The sequence below is a fragment of the Delphinus delphis genome, chromosome 5, assembly GCF_949987515.2.
Source record: "Delphinus delphis chromosome 5, mDelDel1.2, whole genome shotgun sequence".
NCBI classification, from domain to species: domain Eukaryota; kingdom Metazoa; phylum Chordata; class Mammalia; order Artiodactyla; family Delphinidae; genus Delphinus; species Delphinus delphis.
The window spans coordinates 6094852-6122366 of NC_082687.1; the positions used below are offsets into that span (position 1 = coordinate 6094852).

Below are 27515 nucleotides of genomic sequence, written 5' to 3' on the forward strand. Positions count from 1 at the left end.
CACAGGGAAACATCTCTAAAGATATCTCCCAACTCTCTACTGCGTGGCAGGGTGCAGGGGTGTGATATTGGGGGGGAGAAGTAGGAGGCTTCATTCTGCTTTTCACTGTGGTACATGTACACACTAAATTATGACCAAATATTAGTCTTCACTATTGTACTTTATATATATATAGTGCATTACTGTACTCTTACTTTGTATAACTCATTCTTGCATTTGCTACAGTGTATTTTGAACATGGTGTCTTGCCCATAATCAATATTATTTAGGGGTTAAATCTGAATGGGGAAAATAAAAAATCTTTTATTTTCAAACCCAAATTAAAATGAAAAAAAAATGAAGATACATGGTTTGTTGGATTGTTGGCAATTTGAAATTAAGAATGGGGTAGGAGCAGGTAGGGAATTTTGTGATCGGTAGAGCAATTAGTAACAGCTGAAATAGCCAGAACAAGAATTTAATGCTTACTGGATTTGCAGTAACATAGAACTCAGGATGATGACTTGCAGTGGGCCGGATTTCGGAAACTGGGTGGAGTGGGTGTTAAGTTGGCTTCACAGGAAGCGGTTATCGTATAGAAGTAGGGTGCGAATGTTATGGATTAACCAGAGTTCTCAATAGAGTAGTGCCTCCAGAGTAGATACTACAAGGGTGCCCCCCTTCATTGTGTAGATTCACACAGAATGCGCTTTCACACACTTAAAAGCCTTGCCCCTAGATTCAGGGATCTTGTGGTCACCCATTCTTGTTTACAATTTAATCTAGTTTTCAGTGGCTATAGTTGTTGATTAAATTCATGCACCTGCACACATATACCTCACTTCTCCCCACCTGTAGCTCCTTGTCATGCCAGGTTTTCTCCTTTCATTCAGGTGACAAGATTCTCTCCTTGATCAAACTCTACTCAGGTTCCTCTGAACTCTTTTTTCAACTAGGCCTGGAATTTTGGATTGCCTGTTCGTATCTGATTGTTCAATTTTAGCAGGAAAGTCGGTTTAGCCAGAGTCCCCCATCTTCCACATCTGGTCAACCTCCATGTCTGTAACTCATCAGATTCCGGATCATTCACCATCTTCCAGGTGATATCTGATCATACCAGCCTGCCTATTTCGAGAGTCCTGTTAGGTTGGTATAGCCAGAATGCCCCGTTACCCCTAATGTTTCCTCTTAGTAATTTTCCATCCACTACCCGCCACCCTGCTCCTGGGCTATAAATTCCCTCTTCTCCCCGTATATTCCGAGTGGAGCCCGTATCTCTCCCCACTGCGGTGATCCTTATACAGATTGAGGAGGAGCCCCTTGAATAAAGTCTGCCTTACCTTTCCTTCAATTTTTTGCCTTTAACGTAGGTCTCTGCTCAACTCTTAACTTTCAAAAGCGGATTCAGAGACCAGCACGTGTGAAACAGCTTTCCTGCCTACCCTTCCAATTTTATGTTTTTCAGAACAGTATGGTACTGGAAACAATATTAATTAGGTGTTTTTTTTTCACATGTCGCCTTGGAATATGAGCTGAGCTAGGGCAGGAATATCGTCGGCGTATTCCCAAGGCCTGGCACACAGTAGGAGATCATTCAGTGTTTGCTGAACGAATATATTGTCCACGGAATCCTCCCAAGTACAGATGGAACGAAGACTCACACATCGTGAGAACAACACAGAAAAACCGGGTGGGAAGGAGCCTCGAGTGGGCAGAGGGGGGCTTCACGGATGAGGAAACAGCCTTGGGGGAACTTCGCTCAGGCGGCCCGGAAGCGCGGAGGGCAGGCCTGCGCCCGGGGAACGCGGCGGCCCTGGGCGCCACCGGCAGCGGGCGGCGTGCGCGAGGCCGGAGCCCGGTGCCGCCACGTCCGAAGGGGCTGCGCGGCCCGGGAGCTGCGCGCCGGGCAGACGCCCGAGACCCCGCGGGGCCGGGCCGCCACCGCCGGGAGCGCCGAGCTCAGGTCGCTGCCTCACGCCCGGCGCCGCCCCGTTCACCCTTAGCCCGGAGCTCCGCCACCCCGCCCACGGCGCCCGGCGAGCACGCGGGGAGCCTGTCTGCGCGGCGGGGGCGTGAGACTCCGCCACGGCCCACAAAGGTGAGGTCTTGTTTCCGGGGACGTTTTAGGGAAGAACACTCGTCCCTCCCCCTGCCGGTCAGGTGAGCCCGGCTTCTTCCGCTCCTCGTGGATTTGGCCGGAGTCGCCTCGTGAGCTGTTGCCGCTGCCGACTCTGAGGTCTCGCCGTGTGGACTCGGGGGTCCGGAGATCCCAGGCCGCGAGAACGTCACCATGGTGGGTCCCACCCGTTTCTGGAAGGCTCCGGTTGGCGGCGGGGAGGGCAGGCCGGCGTCGGGCCGCTGGGAGCGGGGTGCGGAGGGAGAACGGTGGGCGGTGGGCGGTGCGCGGGCTGCGGTGCAGGCACGGGTTCCGGGCTGGGTCCTGCAGGGCTCTTAGGGCGCCTGCCGCTGCTCCCAGCCCGCGGGGAATCCGCGGGTCTCCGTGTACTCGCTCCTCAGCGGTGTAGGAGCGGGGGACGGACGGGGCGCGTCGGGGACGGCGTAGTCGCCGGTCCTCGCGGCCGCTCACCACCCCTCAGTGTAATACTCCCGCCCCAGACCTTGCCTCCACGCCCCTCATCCCCTCCGTCGCACTGACACTTGGTTTTTATTAAAAATGCAGTGGATGCAGAAGAGCGCTTATGTAGCACGTTTAAGTATAAACCGTATAAGGAACTCTCGTTTATCCGTTTTTCACTTTAAGAACACGTCTGTGTTCTCCTTGAACCTATATTTCCAGGAGCCACTCAGAGGTAAACAGTATCTAAATTATGCTTGCTTGTTTTTATGTTTACTCATGTTTATATTACAAAACTGCTATTTTTTTCTTTTTTGTTTCTGTTGTTGAGAATAATTCTTGAATGGGAACATGTTTTGTAAATAGTCACTTTTCAATTAGTTTCTAACGAAAACAACAGCATAAAAAAGTTTATAATCTGGTAATAAGTTGTGATACTCTGGTCTCAGTGCCATTAGTCCCCTTTCTCTGTCACTTTCCATTTTCTCTTTTTCCTTTTCATTGTATTTTTATTTTTCATGTCTGTCTACAGTCTTTTTGCTTTAGATTATATATACGTTTGTGTAAATTAAGTCTTTTTATTTATCAGTATGTGCGGTGGCCAGCTGTTTATAATTTTCTTTTCTAGGCTTTCCTAGAAAACCTTGGCTCCCTTGTCTGAACTCCCGATTCTGTTTTATTTGTCTCTGTTTCTGTTTTTATGCCTATAAGCGTAGTAAGTATTAAAGCGATTACCTGCTAGTAAAAACTGGTTTCTGAGAGTTAGTAAAACTAAAGAAAAACGTTAATGAACATCTACCTAGTATACCAGCTTTGGGGATAATGTTACATGTACGTGGTTTAAAAAAAAAAAGAGTAAAATGTTGTCCGTGAAATGTGTGTTAATTTCCTTTTACTGCTGTGAAAAATTAATACAAATTTAATGGCTTGAAACAACACAGATTCATTCTCTTATATTCCTGGAGATCAGAAGTCCAAAAATGAGCCTTACTGAGCTAGAATCAAGGTGTAGGTGGGGCTGTTTTCCTTCAGGATGCTCTAGTGGAGAATCTCGTCCCTTTTTCCAGTTTTTAGAGGTTGGCTCTTGGCCTTCCTTCTCTTCAAAGCCATCAGTGTAACATCTTCAAATCTGCCTGAAGAGAAGGGCACATCTCTTTCTCTTGACAGTGATCCTTCTGCCTCCCTCTTATAAAGACCTTGCAATTATTTTGGGCCCTTGTGGATAATCCAGGATAATCTCCCCATCTCAGGATCTTCGATGGCATCTGTACAGTCCTTTTTGCCATGTGTGGTAACACATTCATGGGTGTGGGGGAATTAGAGCATGGTCATCTTTGGGAGGGAGGGCATTCTACCTACAACAAAAAGTAGGTCTGCCTCCAACTGTGTTACCTAATTCCCTAGCTCAGTTGAGAAACAACCACTGTTAGAACACAGTTTCTTAGATAATCATTCAGATATTTCATATGAATGTGCCAGTATATATGTCCTCTGACCTCCCTCTTTTTATAGAAGCAGTATGCTAGACACGCTCCTAATGCCCCTTGCTTTTTTTCTTCTACCTGATCTTAGACATCAATCTACGTGAGTACACATAGATCTCCCTCTTGCTTTTTTAACAGCTGACATCCTATTGTTTGCTTTTACTGTAATTTATTTACCAGGTCTCTGATGGACACTTAAGCTGTTTCCATCCTTTTGCTATTACAAACACTGCTGCATTGATTATTATTTGTTTTGTACATGTGTAAATATGTCTGTAGACTAAATTAATAGAAGTAGGATTCCTTGATCAAAAGACGTGCAGTTTTTATTTTGAAAAGAACTATCAAATCACCTTCCAGAAGATTGTACCAATTTACATCCCGCTTATTAGTGAGACTACTAACTCACCCACAGTGTCACTAATGCAGTGTGAATAAATAATTTTTAAAAATCTTTTTTATACATTAAAAATTATCGTTTATTGAAGTTTTAATTTACATTTCTTTTAAGGTAGAGCACACATCTTTTCAAAACTTAAAAGGCATTTATCTGTACTCTTTCTTGTGACCTGTTTTTATTTTAGGTTACTAATCTTTTTCTCATTGATTTCATAATGGTGCGTGTTACATTGTAGGTGCTTATTAAATATCTGTTCATCTGAGCTTAGCCCTAGCCCCTTTTCTTATTCTACTGAAGAGACTCTTATCTCTGTGGCTTTAAAGTACCTCCTTTAACCCCACGTTATCCCAAATTTGTATCTTCAGCCCAGACCTGTTTTCTAGGTGCCAGACTCATAACTTTATTTACTTAGTTTACATCTCTACTTAGCAGTCTCCAGGGCATCTTAAACCAGTGGCTGAAAGTGGGTTCTTGATGCCCCCTGTCTCCATGTGCCAATTCCTGTCTTAGTCAGTGGAAGTTCTGACCACTTGGTTGCTTTGTTGCAAACGTGGGAGTCATACTGGACTCTTCCCTTTCCCTCACCGTCCATAGTCAGTTCTGTCATTCTGTCTTCAAAATGCATTTCATACCTTGCCATTTGTCTCCATCTTCACTGTCACCCTGGTTGTGCCACTCAACTGTCATCTTTTTCTTAATGACCTCAATACTTCAGTAGTCTTGCTTCTTACTGTATCTCTGTCCAAATTGTCCTATATACAGCAGCTCACATTATTCTTAAAAAACCAAGTAGATCTCAAGTCCTCGGGGAGTCTCTTCCTGATTTCCCAAAGTTAGGTACGCCTATTATATGGTGGCCATTTTCTGGCCAGCACTTACTAAGTTATATAGTTATTCATGAGATAACTAGATTGTAAATTACGTAGTTAGGATATAACTAGACTGTAAGCAAGTCCATGTCTGTTTTTTAATCCTGGAACCTCACTGCCTATTTTAATATATGGTAGTGTGTGCTCAGTAAGTTTGTGGGTTTTTGTTTTTTTTGGTCAGTGAACATTAGTATAAGATAGAGGTGTTAAGAGTGGTAGCAGAAGAATGGGAGAAATGGTTAATTCGGACTAGATATCGATGGGTAAGTCAGGAATAACATAAAGTTGAGCCTGATGTTAGATTTTTGCATGAAAGGTAAAGTCGGCATTAGAGAATTATTAAGATATTTTCTTAATGTTAAGGAGAGTATTGTTTGTGAGCCTTTAAAAATTATTTTTATATGAGGTATTTCACACGATTTTAAAGAACTTTTTAAAATATTTTTTACTCATAGTAGCTCAGTGTACAGTATACAGTAAAATATTCACTTGGGTCAACATCCCACTCTCTTTTCTTTCCTTCCAACTATTATTTTCAACCCAGTAGAACATGTTTGTAGTCTTCAGGGAGCTGCAATGTAGGAGATAAGCACACGTGTGGAATTAAATGACTGGTCAGTGCAGTATGTTAAGTGCTATGGGAGAAACGCTACCCAGAGAGAAAGGATACTGAGATGTGAAATGGTTACATATTTGTGGATGTCTTCACAAATATGTGAACTGGAAATGGTCCTTGAAAATTGAATGGGATTTAACAAGGCTTATGTGGAGAACAGTTAAGTTGCTTTCTGGATGCTCTAACTATGTATTTGTCATTGACACTTGTCGTTGGCATCAAATTTATCTGTTAAGCAAAGGAAATGCCCTAGGGTTCTTCAGGGTAGAGTGCCTGCAAAAAAAAATGGTGCAGGTTCTGTTAATTAGTTCATTACATTCCTGTTATGTCTTCGATGTTAAGTGACTTAGTATATCATATTCTAGAATTTATTTCGTGCTTTAGGGTATTTGGAGTTTAAGGTATTATATACTGTAAGCTTTCTCAGTTGTAGGCATGGCTTTACTCCTCTACATTTTTTTTTTTTAAGTATTCATATACCTTTGTGTACCTTAAGTGTGTTTGGTGAAATGGTCATTCTTCTAGGTTTCTAGTTGAATTGGGCAGTCTAAATGACACTTTCGTTTCTAGTTGAGCCTAGATTCTTTGATGGCTTTGATACTATTTTAGGAAAAGTTCCATTTTGTTATTTATGATTTTAACAGGAATATTTAAAGCATATTGCTCCTGAAATACCCCTTTGTTGCGGTGTTGTTTGAATAAACTACTTGTGTGTTTTCTTTGTTACTCTGAAGTATGAATCCAAAGACTAGTTTATAATGAATTTTCTGAAGTAATCACTAAAGATTGTATGTAAGAGAGACTTTTAATATCAGTTTTCTTTTTTTGTTTTTTTTTTAACATCTTTATTGGGGTATAATTGCTTTACAATGGTGTGTTAGTTTCTGCTTTATAACAAAGTGAATCAGTCATACATAAACATATGTTCCCATATCTCTTCCCTCTTGCGTCTCCCTCCCTCCCACCCTCTCTATCCCACCCCTCCAGGCTGTCACAAAGCACTGAGCCAATATCCCTGTGCCATGCGGCTGCTTCCACTAGCTATCTACCTTACTACGTTTGTTAGTGTGTATATGTCCATGACTCTCTCTCGCCCTGTCACAGCTCACCATTCCCCCTCCCCATAACCTCAAGTCTGTTCTCTAGGAGGTCTGCGTCTTTATTCCTGCCTTACCCCTAGGTTATTCATGACATTTTTTTTTCTTAAATTCCATATATATGTGTTAGCATACGGTATTTGGCTTTTTCTTTCTGACTTACTTCACTCTGTATGACAGACTCTAGGTCTATCCACCTCATTACAAATAGCTCAATTTCATTTCTTTTTATGGCTGAGTAATATTCCATTGTATATATGTGCCACATCTTCTTTATCCATTTATCCGATGATGGGCACTTAGGTTGTTTCCATCTCCGGGCTATTGTAAATAGAGCTGCAATGAACATTTTGGTACATGACTCTTTTTGAATTATGGTTTTCTCAGGGTATATGCCCAGTAGTGGGATTGCTGGGTCATACGGTAGTTCTATTTGTAGTTTTTCAAGGAACCTGCATACTGTTCTCCATAGTGGCTGAACCAATTCACATTCCCACCAGCAGTGCAAGAGTGTTCCCTTTTCTCCACACCCTCTCCAGCATTTATTGTTTCTAGATTTTTTGATGATGGCCATTCTGACTGGTGTGAGATGATATCTCATTGTAGTTTTGATTTGCATTTCTCTAATGATTAATGATGTTGAGCATTCTTTCATGTGTTTGTTGGCAGTCTGTATATCTTCTTTGGAGAAATGCCTGTTTAGGTCTTCCGCCCATGTTTGGATTGGGTTGTTTGTTTTTTTGTTATTGAGCTGCATGAGCTGCTTGTAAATTTTGGAGATTAATCCTTTGTCGGTTGCTTCATTTGCAAATATTTTCTCCCATTCTGAGGGTTGTCTTTTGGTCTTGTTTATGGTTTCCTTTGCTGTGCAAAAGCTTTGAAGTTTCATTAGGTCCCATTTGTTTATTTTTGTTTTTATTTCCATTACTCTAGCAGGTGGGTCAGAAAGGATCTTGCTGTGATTTATGTCATAGAGTGTTCTGCCTATGTTTTCCTCTAAGAGTTTGATAGTTTCTGGCCTTACATTTAGGTCTTTAATCCATTTTGACCTTATTTTTGTGTATGGTGTTAGGGAGTGATCTAATCTCATACTTTTAAATGTAGCTGTCCAGTTTTCCCAGCACCACTTATTGAAGAGGCTGTCCTTTCTCCACTGTACATTCCTGCCACCTTTATCAAATATAAGGTGTCCATATGTGCGTGGGTTTATCTCTGGGCTTTCTATCCTGTTCCATTGATCTATCTTTCTGTTTTTGTGCCAGTACCATACCGTCTTGATAACTGTAGCTTTGTAGTATAGTCTGAAGTCAGGGAGCCTGATTCCTCCAGTTCCTTTTTTTGTTCTCAAGATTGCTTTGGCTATTCGGGGTCTTTTGTGTTTCCATACGAATTGCAAAATTTTTTGTTCTAGTTCTGTGAAAAATGCTAGTGGTAGTTTGATAGGGATTGCATTGAATCTATAGATTGCTTTGGGTAGTAGAGTCATTTTCACAATGTTGATTCTTCCAATCCAAGAACATGGTATATCTCTCTATCTATTTGTATCATCTTTAACTTCTTTCATCAGTGTCTTATAATTTTCTGCATACAGGTCTTTTGTCTCCTTAGGTAGGTTTATTCCTAGATATTTTATTCTATTTGTTGCAATGGTAAATGGGAGTGTTTTCTTTATTTCACTTTCAGATTTTTCATCATTAGTATATAGGAATGCAAGAGATTTCTGTGCATTAATTTTGTATCCTGCCACTTTACCAAATTCATTGATTAGCTCTAGTAGTTTTCTGGTAGCATCTTTAGGATTCTCTATGTATAGGATCATGTCATCTGCAAACAGTGACAGCTTTACTTCTTCTTTTCCGATTTGGATTCCTTTTATTTCCTTTTCTTCTCTGATTGCTGTGGCTAAAACTTCCAAACTATGTTGAATAAGAGTGGTGAGAGTGGGCAACCTTGTCTTGTTCCTGATCTTAGTGGAAATGCTTTCAGTTTTTCACTATTGAGGATGATGTTGGCTGTGGGCTTGTCATATATGGCCTTTATTATGTTGAGGAAAGTTCCCTCTATGCCTACTTTCTGCAGGGTTTTTATCATAAATGGGTGTTGAATTTTGTCAAAAGCTTTCTCTGCATCTATTGAGATGATCATATGGTTTTTCTCCTTCAGTTTGTTAATATGGTTTATCACATTGATAGATTTGCGTATATTGAAGAATCCTTGCATTCCTGGAATAAACACCACTTGATCATGGTGTATGATCCTTTTAATGTGCTGTTGGATTCTGTTTGCTAGTATTTTGTTGAGGATTTTTGCATCTATGTTCATCAGTGATATTGGCCTGTAGTTTTCTTTCTTTGTGACATCCTTGTCTGGTTTTGGTATCAAGGTGATGGTGGCCTCGTAGAAGGAGTTTGGGAGTGTTCCTCCCTCTGCTATATTTTGGAAGAGTTTGAGAAGGATAGGTGTTAGCTCTACTCTAAATGTTTGATAGAATTCGCCTGTGAAGCCATCTGGTCCTGGGCTTTTGTTTGTTGGAAGATTTTTAATCACAGTTTCAATTTCAGTGCTTGTGATTGGTCTGTTCATATTTTCTATTTCTTCCTGATTCAGTCTTGGCAAGTTGTGCATTTCTAAGAATTTGTCCATTTCTTCCAGGTTGTCCATTTTATTGGCATAGAGTTGCTTGTAGTAATCTCTCATGATCTCTTTTATTTCTGCAGTGTCAGTTGTTACCTCTCCTTTTTTATTTCTAATTCTATTGATTTGAGTCTTCTCCCTTTTTTTCTTGATGAGTCTGGCTAGTGGTTTATCTATTTTGTTTATCTTCTCAAAGAACCAGCTTTTAGTTTTATTGATCTTTGCTATTGTTTCCTTCATTTCTTTTTCATTTATTTCTGATCTGATTTTTATGATTTCTTTCCTTCTGCTAGCTTTGGGGTTTTTTTGTTCTTCTTTCTCTAATTGCTTGAGGTGCAAGGTTAGGTTGTTTATTCGAGATGTTTCCTGCTTCTTAAGGTGGGCCTGTATTGCTATAAACTTCCCCCTTAGAACTGCTTTTGCTGCATTCCATAGGTTTTGGGTCGTTGTGTCTCCATTGTCATTTGTTTCTAGGTATTTTTTAATTTCCTCTTTGATTTCTTCAGTGATCACTTCATTATTAAGTAGTGTATTGTTTAGCCGCCACGTGTTTGTATTTTTTACAGATCTTTTCCTGTAATTGATATCTAGTCTCATGGCGTTGTGGTCAGAAAAGATACCTGATACAATTTCAATTTTCTAAAATTTACCAAGGCTTGATTTGTGACCCAAGATATGATCGATCCTGGAGAATGTTCCATGAGCACTTGAGAAAAATGTGTACTCTGTTGGTTTTGGATGGAGTGTCCTATAAATATCAATTAAGTCCATCTTGTTTAATGTATCATTTAAAGCTTGTGTTTCCTTATTGATTTTCATTTTGGATGATCTGTCCATGGGTGAAAGTGGGGTGTTAAAGTCCCCTACTATGAATGTGTCACTGTCGATTTCCCCTTATATGGCTGTTAGTATTTGCCTTATGTATTGAGGTGCTCCTATGTTGGGTGCATAAATATTTACAATTGTTATATCTTCTTCTTGGATCGATCCCTTGATCATTATGTAGTGTCTTTCTTTGTCTCTTTTAATAGTCCTTATTTTAAAGTCTATTTTGTCTGATATGAGAATTGCTACTGTAGCTTTCTTTTGGTTTCCATTTGCATGGAATATCTTTTTCCATCCCCTTACTTTCAGTCTGTATGTGTCTCTAGGTCTGAAGTGGGTCTCTTGTAGATGGCATATATAAGGGTCTTGTTTTTGTATCCATTCAGCTAATCTGTTTCTTTTGGTTGGAGCATTTAGTCCATTTACATTTAAGGTAATTATCGATATGTATGTTCCTATTCCCATTTTCTAAATTGTTTTGGGTTTGTTATTATAGGTCTTTTCCTTCTCTTGTGTTTCTTGACTAGAGAAGATCCTTTAGCATTTGTTGTAAAGCTGGTTTGGTGGTGCTGAACTCTCTCAGCTTTTGCTTGTCTGTAAAGGTTTTAATTTCTCCATCAAATCTGAATGAGATCCTTGCTGGGTAGAGTACTCTTGGCTGCAGGTTTTTCTCCTTCATCACTTTCAGTATGTCCTGCCACTCCCTTCTGGCTTGTAGGGTTTCTGCTGAGAGATCAGCTGTTAAACTTATGGGGATTCCCTTATGTGTTATTTGTTGTTTTTCCCTTGCTGCTTTTAATATGCTTTCTTTGTATTTAATTTTTGACAGTTTGATTAATATGTGTCTTGGCCTGTTTCTCCTTGGATTTATCCTGTATGGGACTCCTTGTGCTCCCTGGACTTGATTAACTATTTCCTTTCCCATATTAGGGAAGTTTTCAACTATAATCTCTTCAAATATTTTCTCCGTCCCTTTCTTTTTCTCTTCTTCTTCTGGAACCCCTATAATTCGAATGTTGGTGCGTTTAATGTTGTCCCAGAGGTCTCTGAGACTGTCCTCAGTTCTTTTCTTTCTTTTTTCTTTATTCTGCTCTGCAGTAGTTATTTCCACTATTTTATCTTCCAGGTCACTTATCCGTTCTTCTGCCTCAGTTATTCTGCTATTGAGCCCATCTAGAGTACTTTTAATTTCATTTATTGTGTTGTTCGTTGTTGCTTGTTTCATCTTTATTTCTTCTAGGTCCTTGTTAAATGTTTCTTGCATTTTGTCCATTCTATTTCCAAGATTTCGGATCATCCTTACTATCATTATTCTGAATTCTTTTTCAGGTAGACTGGCTATTTCCTCTTCATTTGTTAGGTCTGGTGCATTTTTATCTTGCTGCTTCATCTGCTGTGTGTTTTTCTGTCTTCTCATTTTGCTTATCTTACTGTGTTTGGGGTCTCCTTTTTGCAGACTGCAGGTTCGTAGTTTCCGCTGTTTTTGATGTCTGTCTCCAGTGGCTAAGGTTGGTTCAGTGGGTTGTGTAGGCTTCCTGGTGGAGGGGACTAGTGCCTGTGTTGTGGTGGATGAGGCTGGATCTTGTCTCTCTAGTGGGCAGGTTCACGTCTGGTGGTGTGTTTTGGGGTGTCTGTGGCCTTATTATGATTTTAGGCAGCCTCTCTGCTAATGGGTGGGGTTGTGTTCCTGTTTTGCTAGTTGTTTGGCATACGTTGTCTAGCACTGTGGCTTGCTGGTCGTTGAGTGAAGCTGGGTGCTGGTGTTAAGATGGAGGTCTCTGGGAGATTTTCGCCGTTTGATATTATGTGGAGCTGGGAGGTCTCTTGTGGACCAGTGTCCTGAAGTTGGCTCTCCTACCTCAGAGGCAGAGCCCTGACTCCTGGCTGGAGCACCAAGAGCCTTTCATCCACATGGCTCAGAATAAAAGGGAGAAAAAGTAGAGGGAATTAGTAGAAGTATGAGGAAAGAAAGAAGGAAAGGACGGAAGGAAGGAAGGAAGGAAGAAAGAAGCAAAGAAGGAAAGAAAGGAGGGAGGGAGGAAGGAAGGAGGGAAAGAAAAAAGACAGAAAGAAAGAAGATACAGTAAAAATAAAAGTATAATAAAGTTATTGAATTGAAAAATTATTATTTAGAAAAAAAAGGGACGGATAGAACCTTAGGACAAATGTTGGAAGCAAAGCTATACAGACAAAGTCTTACACAGAAGCATACACATATACCCTCACTAAAAGAGGTAAAGGGGGAAAAATCATAAATCTTGCTGTCAGAGACCACCTCCTTAATTTGGGATGATTCGTTGTGTAAGGGAGGGAAGGAAGGAAGGAAAGAAAGAAAGAAAGAAAGAACGAAGGTAAAGTATAATAACGTTATTAAAATTAAAATTGATTATTAAGAAAAAAATTTAAAAGAAAAAACCATGGACGGATAGAACCCTAGGACAAATGGTGGAAGCAAGACTATACAGACAAGATCTCACACAGAAGCATACACATACACACTCACAAAAAGAGGAATAGGGAAAAAAAATCATAGATCTTGCTCCTAAAGTCCACTTCCTTAATTTGGGATGATTGGTTGTCTATTCAGGTATTCCACAGATGCAGGGTATATCAAGTTGATTGTGGAGATTTAATCCGCTGCTCCTGAGGCTGCTGGGAGAGATTTCCCTTTCTCTTCTTTGTTCTCACAGCTCACCGGGGCTCAGCTTTGGATTTGGCCCCGCCTCTGCGTGTAGGTCGCTGGAGGGCGTCTGTTTTTTGCTCAGACAGGACGGGGTTAAAGGAGCCGCTGATTCGGGGGCTCTGGCGCACTCAGGCTGGCGGGGAGGGAGGGGCACGGAGTGCGGGGCGGGCCTGCGGCGGCAGAGGCCGGCGTGACTTTGCACCAGCCTGAGGCGCGCCGTGCGTTCTCCCAGGGAAGTTGTCCCTGGATCCCAGGAACCTGGCAGTGGCGGGCTGCACAGGCTCCGCGGAAGAGGGGTGTGGAGAGTGACCTGTGTTCGCACACAGGCTCCTTGGTGGCGGCAGCAGCAGCCTTAGCGTCTCCCGCCCGTCTCTGGGGTCCGCGCTTTTAGCCGCGGCTCGCGCCCGTCTCTGGGGTCCGCGCTTTTAGCCGCGGCTCGCGCCCATCTCCTTGGTTCGCGCTTTTAGCCGCGGGTCGCGCCCGTCTCTGGAGTTCCTTTAAGCAGCGTTCTTAAACCCCTCTCCTCACGCACCAGGAAACAAAGAGGTAAGAAAAAGTCTCTTGCCTCTTCGGCAGCTCCAGACTTTTCCCCGGACTCCCTCCCGGCTAGCCGTGGTGCACTAACCCCTTCAGGCTATGTTCAAGCCGCCAACCCCAGTCCTCTCCCTGCGCTCCGTCCGAAACCGAAACCCGAACCTCAGAGCCTCAGCTCGCAGCCCCGCCCGCCCCGGCGGGTGAGCAGACAAGCCTCTCGGGCTGGTGAGTGCCGGTGGGCACCGATCCTCTGTGCGGGAATCTTCCCGCTTTGCCCTCCGCACCCGTTGCTGTGCACTCCTCCGCGGCTTCGAATCTCCCCCTTCCGCCTCCCGCAGTCTCCGCCCGCGAAGGGGCTTCCTAGTGTGTGGAAACTTTTCCTCCTTCACAGCTGCCTCCCATTGGTGCAGGTGCTGTCCCTATTCTTTTGTCTCTGTTTTTTTCTTCTTCTTTTTTTTTCTTTTGCCCTACCCAGGTACGTGGGGAGTTTCTTGCCTTTTGGGAGGTCTGAGGTCTTCTGCCAGCCTTCAGTAGGTGTTCTGTAGGAGTTGTTCCACGTGTAGATGTATTTCTGGTGTATCTGTGGGGAGGAAGGTGATCTCCGCGTCTTACTCTTCCGCCATCTTCAAGGTCCAATATCAGTTTTCTTAACCGGAATATTTCTGTGGTGCCAGAAACTTTTGAAAGCTTCTGTTATTCAGAGTAGTCTGTGATGCTTATGAAAAAAATGTATTTTTGTTGTATCTTTGAGAGTTTAATTTGGTGCTTTTTGAAACATAAAATACTGAGTTTTAATTGAAAATACACCTTAAATCCCTCTCCCCCCAGTTTTGTTATATGTTTACATTCTGTACATTTTTATGAATTGTCAGATGTTTTACAAAATAAATTTGGACAATCCCTGATTGATGGAGATTAATTGCTTTTTAATTAAGAGATACTTAGCTTGAGTAGACCGTAATTAATAGATTAATTTTCATTGATAGGGTTTTACTTCAGTTTTCCCCTGTTGAAGTATTCTGTTGGTTTTTATTTTTTAAAGTAATATATTGAAACATAAAATTGTTTTGAAATTTAATATTTTATGATACATGTTTCTGTGCCTTATTATATATTTATAACATGCCTTGAGGCAACCTTTTCATGAATAAATTATAATAAGAAATCATAGTCTACTGTTGAGTCAGAATATAAGTTCAGTTTTTTTGTATTTTCTTTGTACTAAGTCTTGGAGGTTCTTTAACTGAGATCTAAAGCTGTGCAGACATTTTTATACTCCAACGGTATCAGTATTTCTTGTTCTAAAGAAAGTTTTTAAATCTTTAAAGGAAATTTTTTTTAGACTTGGACGTACTGCTGAACCGTTACACAGCTCTGTAACTTAAGTTTTACAGCTTCAGAAACCATCTTTTTTTTCTTGAGATTTTTGTGACCTTGTTTCATTTTTTTAAGCATTTTATTTGTTGGAATAAAGATATCTTTTCAAAGAGATCTTTGCTTTATTTTTTGGTCTTGCATTAGTTATCTCTTTAACATGCTATCCCACAATTTATCAACTTAAAACAACAGAATTTATTATCTCATACTATCTCATACTTTTTCTGGGTCACAGATCAGGATCCTTACCTGGATCCTCTCCATCAAGGTTTCTCACCAGTTTCAGTCAAGGTATAACCTGAAGCTGTGGTTTCATCTCGGCACAGCTGTGGATGATCCATTTCCCAGCTCACTCACATTTTTCTTGTTGGGATTCAGCTCCTTGTGGACTGTTGGACCAAGGGCCTCTGTTCTTCAGTGCCTGTCCGCCGAGGCCTCTCTCAGTTACTTGTCACAGGGGCCCCTGTGTATGTAGGGCAGCTCACTACAAGCCAGCTGGTCTCCATCAGAGTGAGCCAGAAGAGGGCAAAAGAGAGCGGGCAAGACCGAGCCCGGGTCCTTTCATAACCTAATCTTGGGATTGATAGCTCATCGCTTTTGCCCCAGGCTAGTCAATAATGTGAGCTCACGCTCAGGGAGGGGGTTACAGGTGGGCGCAAACAGACTTGATTTATGTTTGCTGGGCACACTTCATGCACAAAAGTTCCTTCTCACACCTTCCTTTCTCCTTCCTCCCTCCCCGCCACATGTGCAGAGAGACACACAAAAGAATGCACATACTCTTATGATGGTTTCACACTTTATACTCCTATACCTGTAACAGCTTCCAGGGGCATCCTTGGTTTCAGACTTGGAGTTAATCTTCTCTGGTCAGGTTTATCAAGAAGTGAGCAGTAAATATTAAATATTTCAGTAAATATTTGTTGATGAAATGAGTACATGTGTGAGGTGGTCATTTTAACTAATTCTGCTTGGAGAGTTTTACAAAGGAAGTGACTTTGAGCTGTGTCTTGTCAAAGGACAAGTAAGGAAATGGATTTTGCAGGCAGAGGTAGCAACAAGTATAGTCTCCAGATGTAAATAAACAGCAAGGTATATTCTAGAATTGGTGAGAAGTTAGTAAGAATGGGATGAAGGATCTTTGGAAGAATGGGATATAATGCTGGAGAAGTAGGTTGGGGTAGATTGTTTTCCACGTTAAGGATTTAGGGCCTGAGTTAGTGCAGCTCTTTAGCAGGGGAGAAGGACTTTACTAATTAGTGTTCTAGGAAGATAAGCTCTGTCACTTCCAATGAAAAAGAACTAGCAGTGAGAACCTAAAGGCCATCCTAATCATGAAAGATCATGAGACTGAATTAAGACAGTGACAGTAGGTTTGAAGAGAATACTCTAGAAACATGACCTTTTTGAGAATTAGGTATGTTAGCTAATGCCTCTTTTTCTTCTGTAATTCTGTATTTTTTCTGAGAATAAAGATTATATTTACTAACCGCTTATGTAATCCTCCCTTACATATAATATAGATGGAATATGTGTTTTGATTTTCTTTTCCACTTCTCACTGGCTGGAGTGTAGACCTGCTTTTAAGCCATTTTGAACTCTGGATAGATACGAGGTTACAGCCTAAGGATAGTAGGATAACAAGGTGGAAGGAGTTTGGATCTCAGGGCTTTGTGGAACAGAACCTCCAGCTCCTTTTTACATGAGAGAGCTAAGCTTTATCTGGGTTAAGCCACTACTTTTTGGCTTTCTATTATAGGGAGCCAAAGAAAATTCCTAAGTAATATAGGTCAGATATAAGATACAGAATTATGTAGGAATAAAAAGTTACTGAAATACTAGACAACTAGTTTAGAGGACCTAGTGAACTGGCATAAGGGTTGAATGGGATGTGCTAATTTCGAGATGGCTTATATTATTTCCTCTGTTCCTCATCTCCTGTGAGCCCAAGTTTGATTTGCTTTATTCACTGCCCAGCGTTCCACGTGTAGCTTCTGCAGTCGGGCTCGCATTAACATCCTGTGTTCCTCCTGCCCTCTTTCAACTTTCTTAACTTTGATGCAAATTTTCAACAGTGAGTCTTCTCACTATCTGCATTCTTTGTATCTGCTTTGAAGCTGGAACAGTTGAAGAGCTGGTTCATTGACTCTGTGCCTTTCTTTCTGTTCTTACATTAATGGAGAATAGTTCTGAATACAGTTGACCCTTGAACAATGCAAGGTTAGGGGCACTGATCCTCCATACAGTCAAAAATCTGCATGTAATTTATAGTCGGCCCTCCATATATGCAGTTCCTCCATAACTGTGGATCATGTAGCACTGTAGTATTTACTGTGGGAAAAAAATCAATCTGTGTTTAAGTGGACCCATGCATTTCAAACCGATGTTCAAGGGTCAACTGTATGTACATCATTTCTGTTAGGAGCATGGAAACAAAGACTTTGAGTCTGGCGTTTCTCCTGATTCGTAGTGTAGTATTTCTGACTCACAGTATTTCTGTTATATTACTGTTTTAAATTTTTATGTATAAAGAAAATTTTTTGAGAGAAGTCATTTATGTATCTGACTGTGTGTGCCATATGTTTCTCTACATTTTAGCCTAAAGCACCAAAGGGAAAAAGTGTAGGACAAGAAAAAAAAGTCATCCATCCATACAGTAGAAAAGCGGCTCAAATTACGAGAGAGGCCCACAAACAAGAAAAAAAGGAAAAGTAAGTGTCTTCATTGTTTGTATTATGCATTGGTGAAAAGCCCTTTTATATATTTATTCCTAATCAGTATTCCCTTTCTCTTCCTTTAATAAATGTCTAAGTATGTTCTGTGCACTGAGGTAAAACAGTGAACGAGGATTCAGCTCTTAAATAAGCTTACCTAAAACAGACAAATAAATATAAATGGGTTGTGATGCGGGCAGTGAAGGAAAATTTTAAAGGATTATGGGATACAGAGTGAGGGAGAGGTTCTGTTTTACGTAAGACAGTCGTGGAAGGCTTCTCTGAAGACCTTACATTTGAGCAGAGAGCTGAAAGGTGTGAGGCAGTGAGCCATGCAGACATATATTAGGCAAGTAGGTTAAAGTGCCCATTAGATGTGGAAGACAAGAGATAGAATGGGCAGTTGAGTGTCCTGGGTCTGGGGCTCAGAGGATAGGTTAGGGATGTAGACACAGATTTGGGAGCCATCAGTGTCTAGCTGGAACTCGAAGTCATGAGACTGGATAAGATCACCTACCAATTAAATGAAGATAAGAGAGAGAGAGGAGCATCAAGGATTGAGTCCAGAGGCCCCTACCATTCAGAAGTTGGAGAAATGGGGAGGCTCTGACAAGCAAGCCTGAGAAAGAGGGAAAAAAAGATAGCGTTTCAAAGAGAAAACACTGATCAACCCGTGTCATTTGTTGGATTAACGCTGAGAATTGATTTAGTAATTTGATTTAGTAAAATGGAGAGCACTGTATATATATATATATTCTTGCATTGTTTTCTTAGTTGTTGCTCTGGAAATTTCAATTCACATCTTAAAACTGAAAACAACCTAGTTCAGGTTAATGTCAAGTTAATTTCAATAGTATAGAAAAAACTTGCTCCACTATAGGTCCATGACCCCTTTCTTTGTACTATTATTGTCATATAAGTTACATCTTTATATACCGTAAGCTTATAATTTCATAATTATCATTTTTATGCAGTTATCATAAGTTAGGACAAGAAAAGTGTTACAAACAAAAATACATTTATACTGTCTTTTCTATTTATTTACCTATGTAATTACCTTTTTTCATTGGTGCTCCTTATTTTTTCATGTGGATTCAAATTACTATTTACTGTCCTTTCATTTTGGCCAGAAGGACTCCCTTTAGTGTTTCTCATAAGGCAGGTCTGAAAATGACAAGATTCTCTCATTTTTGTTTATCCGAGAACGTCTTTAATTTTTCTTTCATTTCTGTAGACTGTGCTTCATTTTGCAGTTCCACTGTGTATAGAATTCTTGGTTCATAGCCTTCCTGTTCAACACTTGGAAGTCACCCCTTGGCCTTTGGCCTCCAGGGTTCTGATTAGGAGTCAGCTGTTAACCTTATTGAGGATCCCTTGTATGTGATGAGTCACTTTTCTCCTGATCTTTCAAGATATCCTCCTTGACTGTCAGTAGTTTGACAATGATAAGCCTAGTTGTGGATCTCTGAGTTCATCCACCATGAAGTTTGTTAAGCTTCTGAGGCATGTGGGTTAATGTTTTTCATCGAATTGGGAAATTTGGGGCCATTATTTTTTCAAATATCCTTTTGGTCCTCTCTCTCCTCTCCTGTGACTCCCATTATGCATATGTTGTATGTTTCTGAAAGGGTGTCCCCTTTCTGTTGCTCAGATCGGATAATTTCAACTGACTTGTTCTGATATTTGCTTGTCTTTGTCCAGAGGTCCAACCCTCTGGACTACCTCAGGAACAGTTTCTATTGTATGCTATTTTTAACCCCTGAGTATGGGCCCTGCTTTCCTGTTTGTTCGTGGGTCTCCTAATTTTTTGTACTTTTTTGTTCAAAACTGGACATTTTAAGCAGGTTGACAATCTTGTTAATCAGACATGCCCTACCCCCAACCTCAGTCAGGTTTGCTGTTGTTGTGTTGTTGCTGTTTGCTTGTGACTTTCCTGGACTAATTTTGTAAAGCCTTTTTGTTGTGTGTGACCTTTGCAGTTTCTGTTGAGTTAGTGGTCAGCTAATGTTTGAACAGGGATTTCTTTAATTGCCTTCAACTAATGAGTCAGCCTTTATTGAGGGGCTATGTTAGTCTGTTGGATATGCTTTCAGTGTTCCAGTAGGCAGTTTATAGACTTCATTTCTCATTTGCACAGAGCCTCAGGGTTGCCCAGAGGTGAGAGAGTAGGACCTTCTCAGATCCTCCTTTGGTACAAACACAGTCCTGAATGTACATATATCATTCTAGATTCCCAGGAGTATGTTGGAGCTAGCTTTTCAAAGCCCTCTATGGGCTTTGCATTCCTTAATTTTTCCTTTTAAATTTTTTTGGTCAGCCTTTTGTTAGCCCCCAACTGGTAATATCACTCAGGCAGCTGCTGTGTTAGACAGCTGCTGCTGAGATTGTTTCTGAGAAACAACCTGGGGATAGGGCTGCTTCCACAGAGTTAGCTCTGAGTTAGATGAAATAAAGTAATTCTGAGAACGGAGCTGTTCAGTCTGTTGCTGGTTGGGTCAGATGGTGACAACTCTCAGGATGAAGCTTTTGGGGAATTCCAAACCCAATCTGTTCTAGTGGCTGCTAGGAGGATGGCTTTTAACAACTACCATAAGTTGCTAGTCTATTGGTTTTCAAGTCTACTGCAGAGCTGGGAAGAGGGGGATGGGATTAAAACACCATAGAGATTACTCTTCTTACTGAGATTGGGTCGTTTTTCTTGAGTAAATAAATGGACCTTGGATTGTTATAAGACTGGTTAATTTTTATACTTCTGAAAAGGTTGATTTTGACAAGTTTTATCAGTGTTCTCTTGCTTTTATGGAGGAGTAGATTTTTTTAAGTTCTTATTCTGCCATTCTGAAAATTGGCCTATATTCTTTTTTTTTTTTTTTTTTTTTTTTTGCTGTACTTGGGCCTCTCACTGTTGTGGCCTCTCCCGTTGCTGAGCACAAGCTCCGGACGCGCAGGCTCAGCGGCTATGGCTCACGGGCCCAGCCGCTCCGCGGCATGTGGGATCTTCCCGGACCAGGGCACGAACCCGTGTCCCCTGCATCAGAAGGCGGACTCTCAACCACTGCGCCACCAGGGAAGCCCCTGGCCTATATTCTTGATGTGAAGAATTCATAGGAAAATTTTCTTCTTAGGAAAATTAAATATGTGTATGCTGCCCCTTCTTTTCTCCCCTTCCTATCCCTTAGCCACCCTTCTCTGATCAGCATCCTGCACTGTACTTTGCCTATTTTCCCTCCATCTGTGGGCTCTGAGAGTCCCCAGGAACTGCTATGGGATCAAATTTAAAAATTCCTTAAAATGAAGTTATGAAATCAAAATAGAAATCATCATTTAGATTATTTTAGAATAGCGTTAGCACTATTTTTGGGGGGGTGGGGTTTGGAATATAAAGAGTACATCTTCATCTTATTTTATTTTTATTTATTTATTTATTGGAGTAAAATTGCTTTACAATGTTGTGTTAGTTTCTGCTGTACAATGAAGTGAATCAACTATATGTATACATGTATCCCCTCCCTCTTGGACCTCCCTCCTCCCCTTCCACCAACATCTAGGTCATCACATAGCACCGAGCTGAGCTCCCTGTGCTATACAGCAGGTTCCACTAACTGTTTTACAGATGGTAGTGTATTTATGTCAAACCTAATCTCCCAGTTCGTCCCACCCTCCCCTTCCCCCACTGTGTCCACATGTCCATTCTCTACGTCTCTGTCTCTTCTTGCCCTACAGATAGGTTCACCTGTACCATTTTTCTAGAATCCACACATATGCGTTAATGTATGATATTTGTTTTTCTCTTTCTGGTTTACTTCACTCTCTATGACAGACTCTGGGTCCATCCACATCTCTACAAATGACCCAATTTCATTCCTATTTATGGCTGAGTAATATTCCATTGTATATATGTACCATATCTTCTTTATCCATTCATGTATCATTGGACATTTAGGTTGTTTCCATGTCCTGGCTATTGTAATTAGTGCTGCAGTGAACATCGGGGTACATGTGTCCTTTTGAATTACGGTTTTCTCAGGGTATATTCCCAGTAGTGGGATTGCCTGGTCATAGGGTAGTTCTATTTTTAGTTTTTAAGGAACCTTCATACTATTCTCCATAGTGGCTACATCAATTTACATTCCCACCAACAGTGCAAAAGGGTTCCCTTTTCTCCATACCCTCTCCAGCATTTATTGCTTGCAGAATTTTTGATGATGGCCATTCTGACCGGTGTGAGGTGATACCTCATTGTAGTTTTGATTTGCATTTCTCTAAATTAATTAGTGATGTTGAGCATCTTTTCATATGCCTCTTGGCCGTCTGTATGTCTTCTTTGGTGAAATGTCTATTTAGGTCTTCCACCCATGTTTTAATTGGTTTTTTTTTTTTTTTGATATTGAGCTCCGTGAGCTGTTTGTATATTGTGGAGATTAATCCTTTGTCCATTGCTTCATTTGCAAATATTTTTTCCCAGCCTTAGCATTTTAATGAATGCTACATACATTCGCATACTAGCTGATAGAAACCAGCACTTTCATTGTTAAATATTGATTCCTTGGCCAAGGCCAGTAGGGGTTAGCTGCTTTATAGTGATTTGGCTAGAAGTTTTCTTGAAAAGAATAGTCAAGTGCTGGGCTTCCCTGGTGGCGCAGTGGTTGAGAGTCCGCCTGCCGATGCAGGGGACGTGGGTTTGTGCCCCGGTCCAGGAGGATCCCACATGCCGTGGAGCGGCTGAGCCCATGAGCCATGGCCGCTGAGCCTGCGCGTCCGGAGCCTGTGCTCCGCAGCGGGAGAGGCCATAACAGTGAGAGGCCCGCGTACTGCAAAAAAACCCAAAAAACAAACCAAACAAACAAAAAGAATAGTCAAGTGCTATGATAGTATACTCGAATTTTCTTTCTTTTTTGTAAGGGAGGGTCTTTTTTTGTAATTAAGGGTTATTAGAATAATATTGTTTTAAAACAGTAGTTTTCAAACATCAGTTATCTATGTATCACTTTCATGAATTTTTTGTTTTTTTAACATGTTTATTGGAGTATAATTGCTTTACATTGTTGTGTTTCTGCTATATAATAAAGTGAATCAGCTATACATATACTTATATCCCCCTGTGCCCTCCCTCTTGCGTCTTCCTCCCACCCTCCCTATACCACCCCTCTAGGTGGTCACAAAGCACTGAGCTGATCTCCCTGTGCTATGTGGCTGCTTCCCACTAGCTATCTGTTTTACATTTGGTAGTGTATATATGTCAATGCTTCTCTCTCACTTCGTCCCAGCTTACCTTTCCCCCTCCCTGTGTCCTTAAGTCCCTTCTCTGTCTGTGTCTTTATCCTTCTCTGTCTGTGTCTTTATTCCTGTCCTGCCCCTAGGTTCTTCAGAACCATTTTTTTTTACATTCCATATATACGTGTTAGCATATTGTATTTGTTTTTCTCTTTCTCACTTACTTCACTCTGTATGACAGATTCTACGTCCATCCACCTCACTACAAATAACTCAGCTTCATTTCTTTTTATAGCTGAGTAATATTCCATTGTATATATGTGCCACATCTTTATCCATTCAGCTGTCGATGGACACTTAGGTTGCTTCCATGTCCTGGCTATTGTAAATAGAGCTGCAATGAACATTGTGGTACATGACTCTTTTTGAATTATGGTTTTCTCAGGGTATATGCCCAGTAGTGGGATTGCTGGGTTGTATGGTAGTTCTATTTTTAGTTTTTTAAGGAACCTCCATACTGTTCTCCATAGTGGCTGTATCAATTTACATTCCTACCAACAGTGCAAGAGGGTTCCCTTATCTCCACACCCTCTCCAGCATTTATTGTTTGTAGATTTTTTGATGATGGTCATTCTGACCAGTGTGAGGTGATACCTCCTTGTAGTTTTCATTTGCATTTCTCTAATGATTAGTGATGTTGAGCATCCTTTCATGTATTTGTTGGCAATCTATATATCTTCTTTGGAGAAATGTCTATTTAGGTCTTCAGCCCGTTTTTGGATTGGGTTGTTTGTTATTTTGAAATTGAGCTGCATGATCTGCTTGTAAATTTTGGAGATTAATCCTTTGTCAGTTGCTTCATTTGCGAATATTTTCTCCCATTCTGAGGGTTGTCTTCTCGTCTTGTTTAAGGTTTCTTTTGCTGTGCAAAAGCTTTTAAGTTTCATTAGGTCCCATTTTTTTATTTTTGTTTTTATTTCCATTTCTCTAGGAGGTGGGTCAAAAAGGATCTTGCTGTAATTTATGTCATAGAGTGTTCTGCCTACGTTTTCCTCTAAGAGGTTTATAGTGTCTGGCCTTACATTTAGGTCTTTAGTCCATTTTGAGTTTATTTTTTTGTATGGTGTTAGGGAGTGTTCTATTTTCATTCTTTCACATGTAGCTGTCCAGTTTTCCCAGCACCACTTATTAAAGAGGCTGTCTTTTATCCATTTTATATTCTTGCCTCCTTTATCAAAGATAAGGTGACCATATGTGCATGGGTTTATCTCTGGGCTTTCTCTCCTGTTCTATTGATCTGTATTTCTGTTTTTGTGCCAGTACCATACTGTCTTGATTACTCTAGCTTTGTAGTATAGTTTGAAGTCAGGGAGGCTGATTCCTCCAACTGCGTTTTTCTTTCTCAAGATTGCTTTGGCTATTTGGGGTCTTTTGTGTTTCTATACAAATTGTGAAATTTTTTGTTCTAGTTCTGTGAAAAATGCCATTGGTAGTTTGATAGGTATTGCATTGAATCTGTAGATTACTTTGGGTAGTATAGTCATTTTCACAATGTTGATTCTTCCTATCCAAACATGGTATAACTCTCCATATCGTTGTATCATCTTTAATTTCTTTCATCAGTGTTTTATATTTTTCTGCATATAGGTCTTTTGACTCCTTAGGTAGGTTTATTCCTAGGTATTTTATTATTTTTCTTGCAGTGGTAAATGGGAGTGTTTTCTTAATTTCACTTTCAGATTTTTCATCATTAGTGTATAGGAATGGAAGAGATTTTTGTGCGTTAATTTTGTATCCTGCTACTTGACCAAATTCACTGATTAACTCTAGTAGTTTTCTGGTAGCATCTTTAGGATTCTCTATGTATAGTATCATGTCATCTGCCAACAGTGACAGTTTTACTTCTTTTCTGATTTTGGATTTCTTTTATTTCTTCTCTGATTGCTGTGGCTAAAACTTCCAAAACTATGTTGAATAATAGTGGTGAGAGTGGGCAACCTTGTCTTGTTCCTGATCTTAGTGGAAATGGTTTCAGTGTTCACCATTGAGAACTATGTTGGCGGTGGGTTTGTCATATATGGCCTTTATTATGTTGAGGTAAGTTCCCTCTATGCCTACTTTCTGCAGGGTTTTTATCATAAATGGGTGTTGAATTTTGTCAAAAGGTTTTTCTGCATCTATTGAGATTATCATGTTTTTTTTCCTTCACTTTGTTAATATAGTGTATCACATTGATTGATTTGCGTATACTGAAGAATCCTTGAATTTCTAGGATAAACCCCACTTGATCATGGTGTATGATTGTTTTAATGTGCTGTTGGATTCTGTTTGCTAGTATTTTGTTGAGGATTTTTGCATCTATGTTCATCAGTGATATTGGCCTGTGGTTTTCTTTTTTTTGTGACATCTTTGTCTGGTTTTGGTATCGGTGATGGTGGCCTCGTAGAATGAGTTTGGGAGTGTTCCTCCTTTGGCTATATTTTGGAAGAGTTAGAGAAGGATAGGTGTTAGCTCTTCTCTAAACGTTTGATAGAATTCACCTGTGAAGCCATCTGGTCCTGGGCTTTTGTTTGTTGGAAGATTTTTAATCACAGGTTCAATTTCAGTGCTTGTGATTGGTCTGTTTATATTTTCGATTTCTTCCTGGTTCAGCCTCAGAAGGTTGTGCTTTTTTAAGAGTTTGTCCATTTCTTCCAGGTTGTCCATTTTATTGGCATATAGTTGCTTGTAGTAATCTCTCATGATCCTTTGTATTTCTGCAGTGTCAGTTGTTACTTCTTTTTCATTTCTAATTCTGTTGATTTGAGTTTTCTCCCTTTTTATCTTGATGAGTCTGGCTGATGGTTTGTCAATTTTGTTTGTTTCCACAAAGAACCAACCTTTAGTTTTATTAACATTTGTGGTCGTTTCCTTCACTTCTTTTCCTTTATTTCTGATCTGATCTTTATGATTTCTTTCCTTCTGCTAACTTTGGGGTTTTTTTGTTCTTCTTTCTCTAATTGCTTTAGGTGTAAGCTGAGGTTGTTTATTTGAGATTTTTCTTGTTTCTTGAGGTAGGATTGTATTGCTATAAACTTCCCTCTTAGAACTGCTTTGCTACATCCCAAAGGTTTTGGGTCGTCGTGTTTTTTCATTGTCATTTGTTTCTAGGTATTTCGTTTGTTTGTTTGTTTTGCGCGGCCTCTCACTGTTGTGGCCTCTCCCGTTGGTGGGGCACAGGCTCCGGAGGCGCAGGCTCAGCGGCCATGTCTCACGGGCCCAGCCGCTCTGTGGCATGTGGGATCTTCCCGGACCGGGGCACGAACCCGTGTCCCCTGCATCGACAGGCGGACTCTCAACCACTGTGCCACCAGGGAAGCCTAAATGTTTACAATTGTTACATTTTCTTCTTGGATTGATCCCTTGATCATTATGTAGTGTGCTTTTTTGTCTCTTGTAATAGTCTTTATTTTAAAGTCTATTTTGTCTGATATGAGAATGGCTACTCCAGCTTTCTTTTGATTTCCATTTGCATGGAATATGTTTTACCATCCCCTCACTTTCAGTCTGTATGTGTCCCTAGATCTGAAGTGGGTCTCGTGTAGACAGCATATATATGGGTCTTGTTTTTGTATCCATTCAGCCAGTCTGTGTCTTTTGGTTGGAGTATTTAATCTGTTTACATTCAAGGTAATTATCGATATGTATGTTCCTAGTACCATTTTCTTAATTGTTTTGGGTTTGTTATTGTAGGTCTTTTCCTTCTTTTTTTTTTCTGCCTAGACAAGTTTCTTTAATATTTGTTGTAAAGCTGGTTTGGTGGTGCTGCATTCTCTTAGCTTTTGCTTGTCAGTAAAGGTTTTAATTTCTCCATCGCATCTGAATGAGATCCCTGCTAGGTAGAGTAATCTTGGTTGTAGGTTTTTCCCTTTCATCACTTTAAATATTTCCTGCCACTCCCTTCTCGCTTGCAGAGTTTCTGCTGAAAGATCAGCTGTTCACCTTATGGGGATTGCCTTGTATGTTATTTGTTGTTTTTCCCTTGCTGCTTTTAATATTTTTTCTTTGTATTTAATTTTTGATAGTTTGATTAGTGTTTTGGCTTTTCTCTCCTTGGATTTATCCTGTTCGGGACTCTCTATGCTTCCTGGACTTGATTGCCTGTTTCCTTTCCCATATTAGGGAAGTTTTCAACTATAATCTCTTCAAATATTTTCTCATTCCCTTTCTTTTTCTTTTCTTCTTCTGGGACCCCTATAATTCAAATGTTGGTGCATTTAATGTTGTCCCAGAGGTCTCTGAGACTGTCTTCAGTTCTTTTCATTCTTTTTTCTTTATTCTGCTCTGCGGTAGTTAGTTTTACTATTTTATCTTCCAGGTCAGTTATCTGTTCTTTTGCCTCAGTTATTCTGCTGTTGATTCCTTCTAGAGAATTTTTAATTTCATTTATTGTGGTGTTCATCATTATTTGTTTTCTCTTTAGTTCTAGGTCCTTGTTAAACATTTGTTGTATTTTCTCTGTTCTGTTTCCATGA

At 40.5% G+C, this 27515-nt stretch overlaps 1 protein-coding gene across 1 annotated transcript in view; it reads left to right on the plus strand.

Moving 5' to 3' along the window:
• The first annotated feature begins 1729 nt into the window (after window positions 1–1729).
• Window positions 1730–27515, plus strand: part of TMA16 (translation machinery associated 16 homolog) — a 44744-nt gene continuing 18958 nt past the window's right edge. The window contains exons 1-2 of the mRNA XM_060011952.1: window positions 1730–2272; window positions 17672–17784. Coding sequence (XP_059867935.1) covers window positions 2270–2272; window positions 17672–17784 — 116 coding nt within the window. The 5' untranslated portion in view covers window positions 1730–2269. The remainder of the gene's footprint in view (window positions 2273–17671; window positions 17785–27515) is intronic.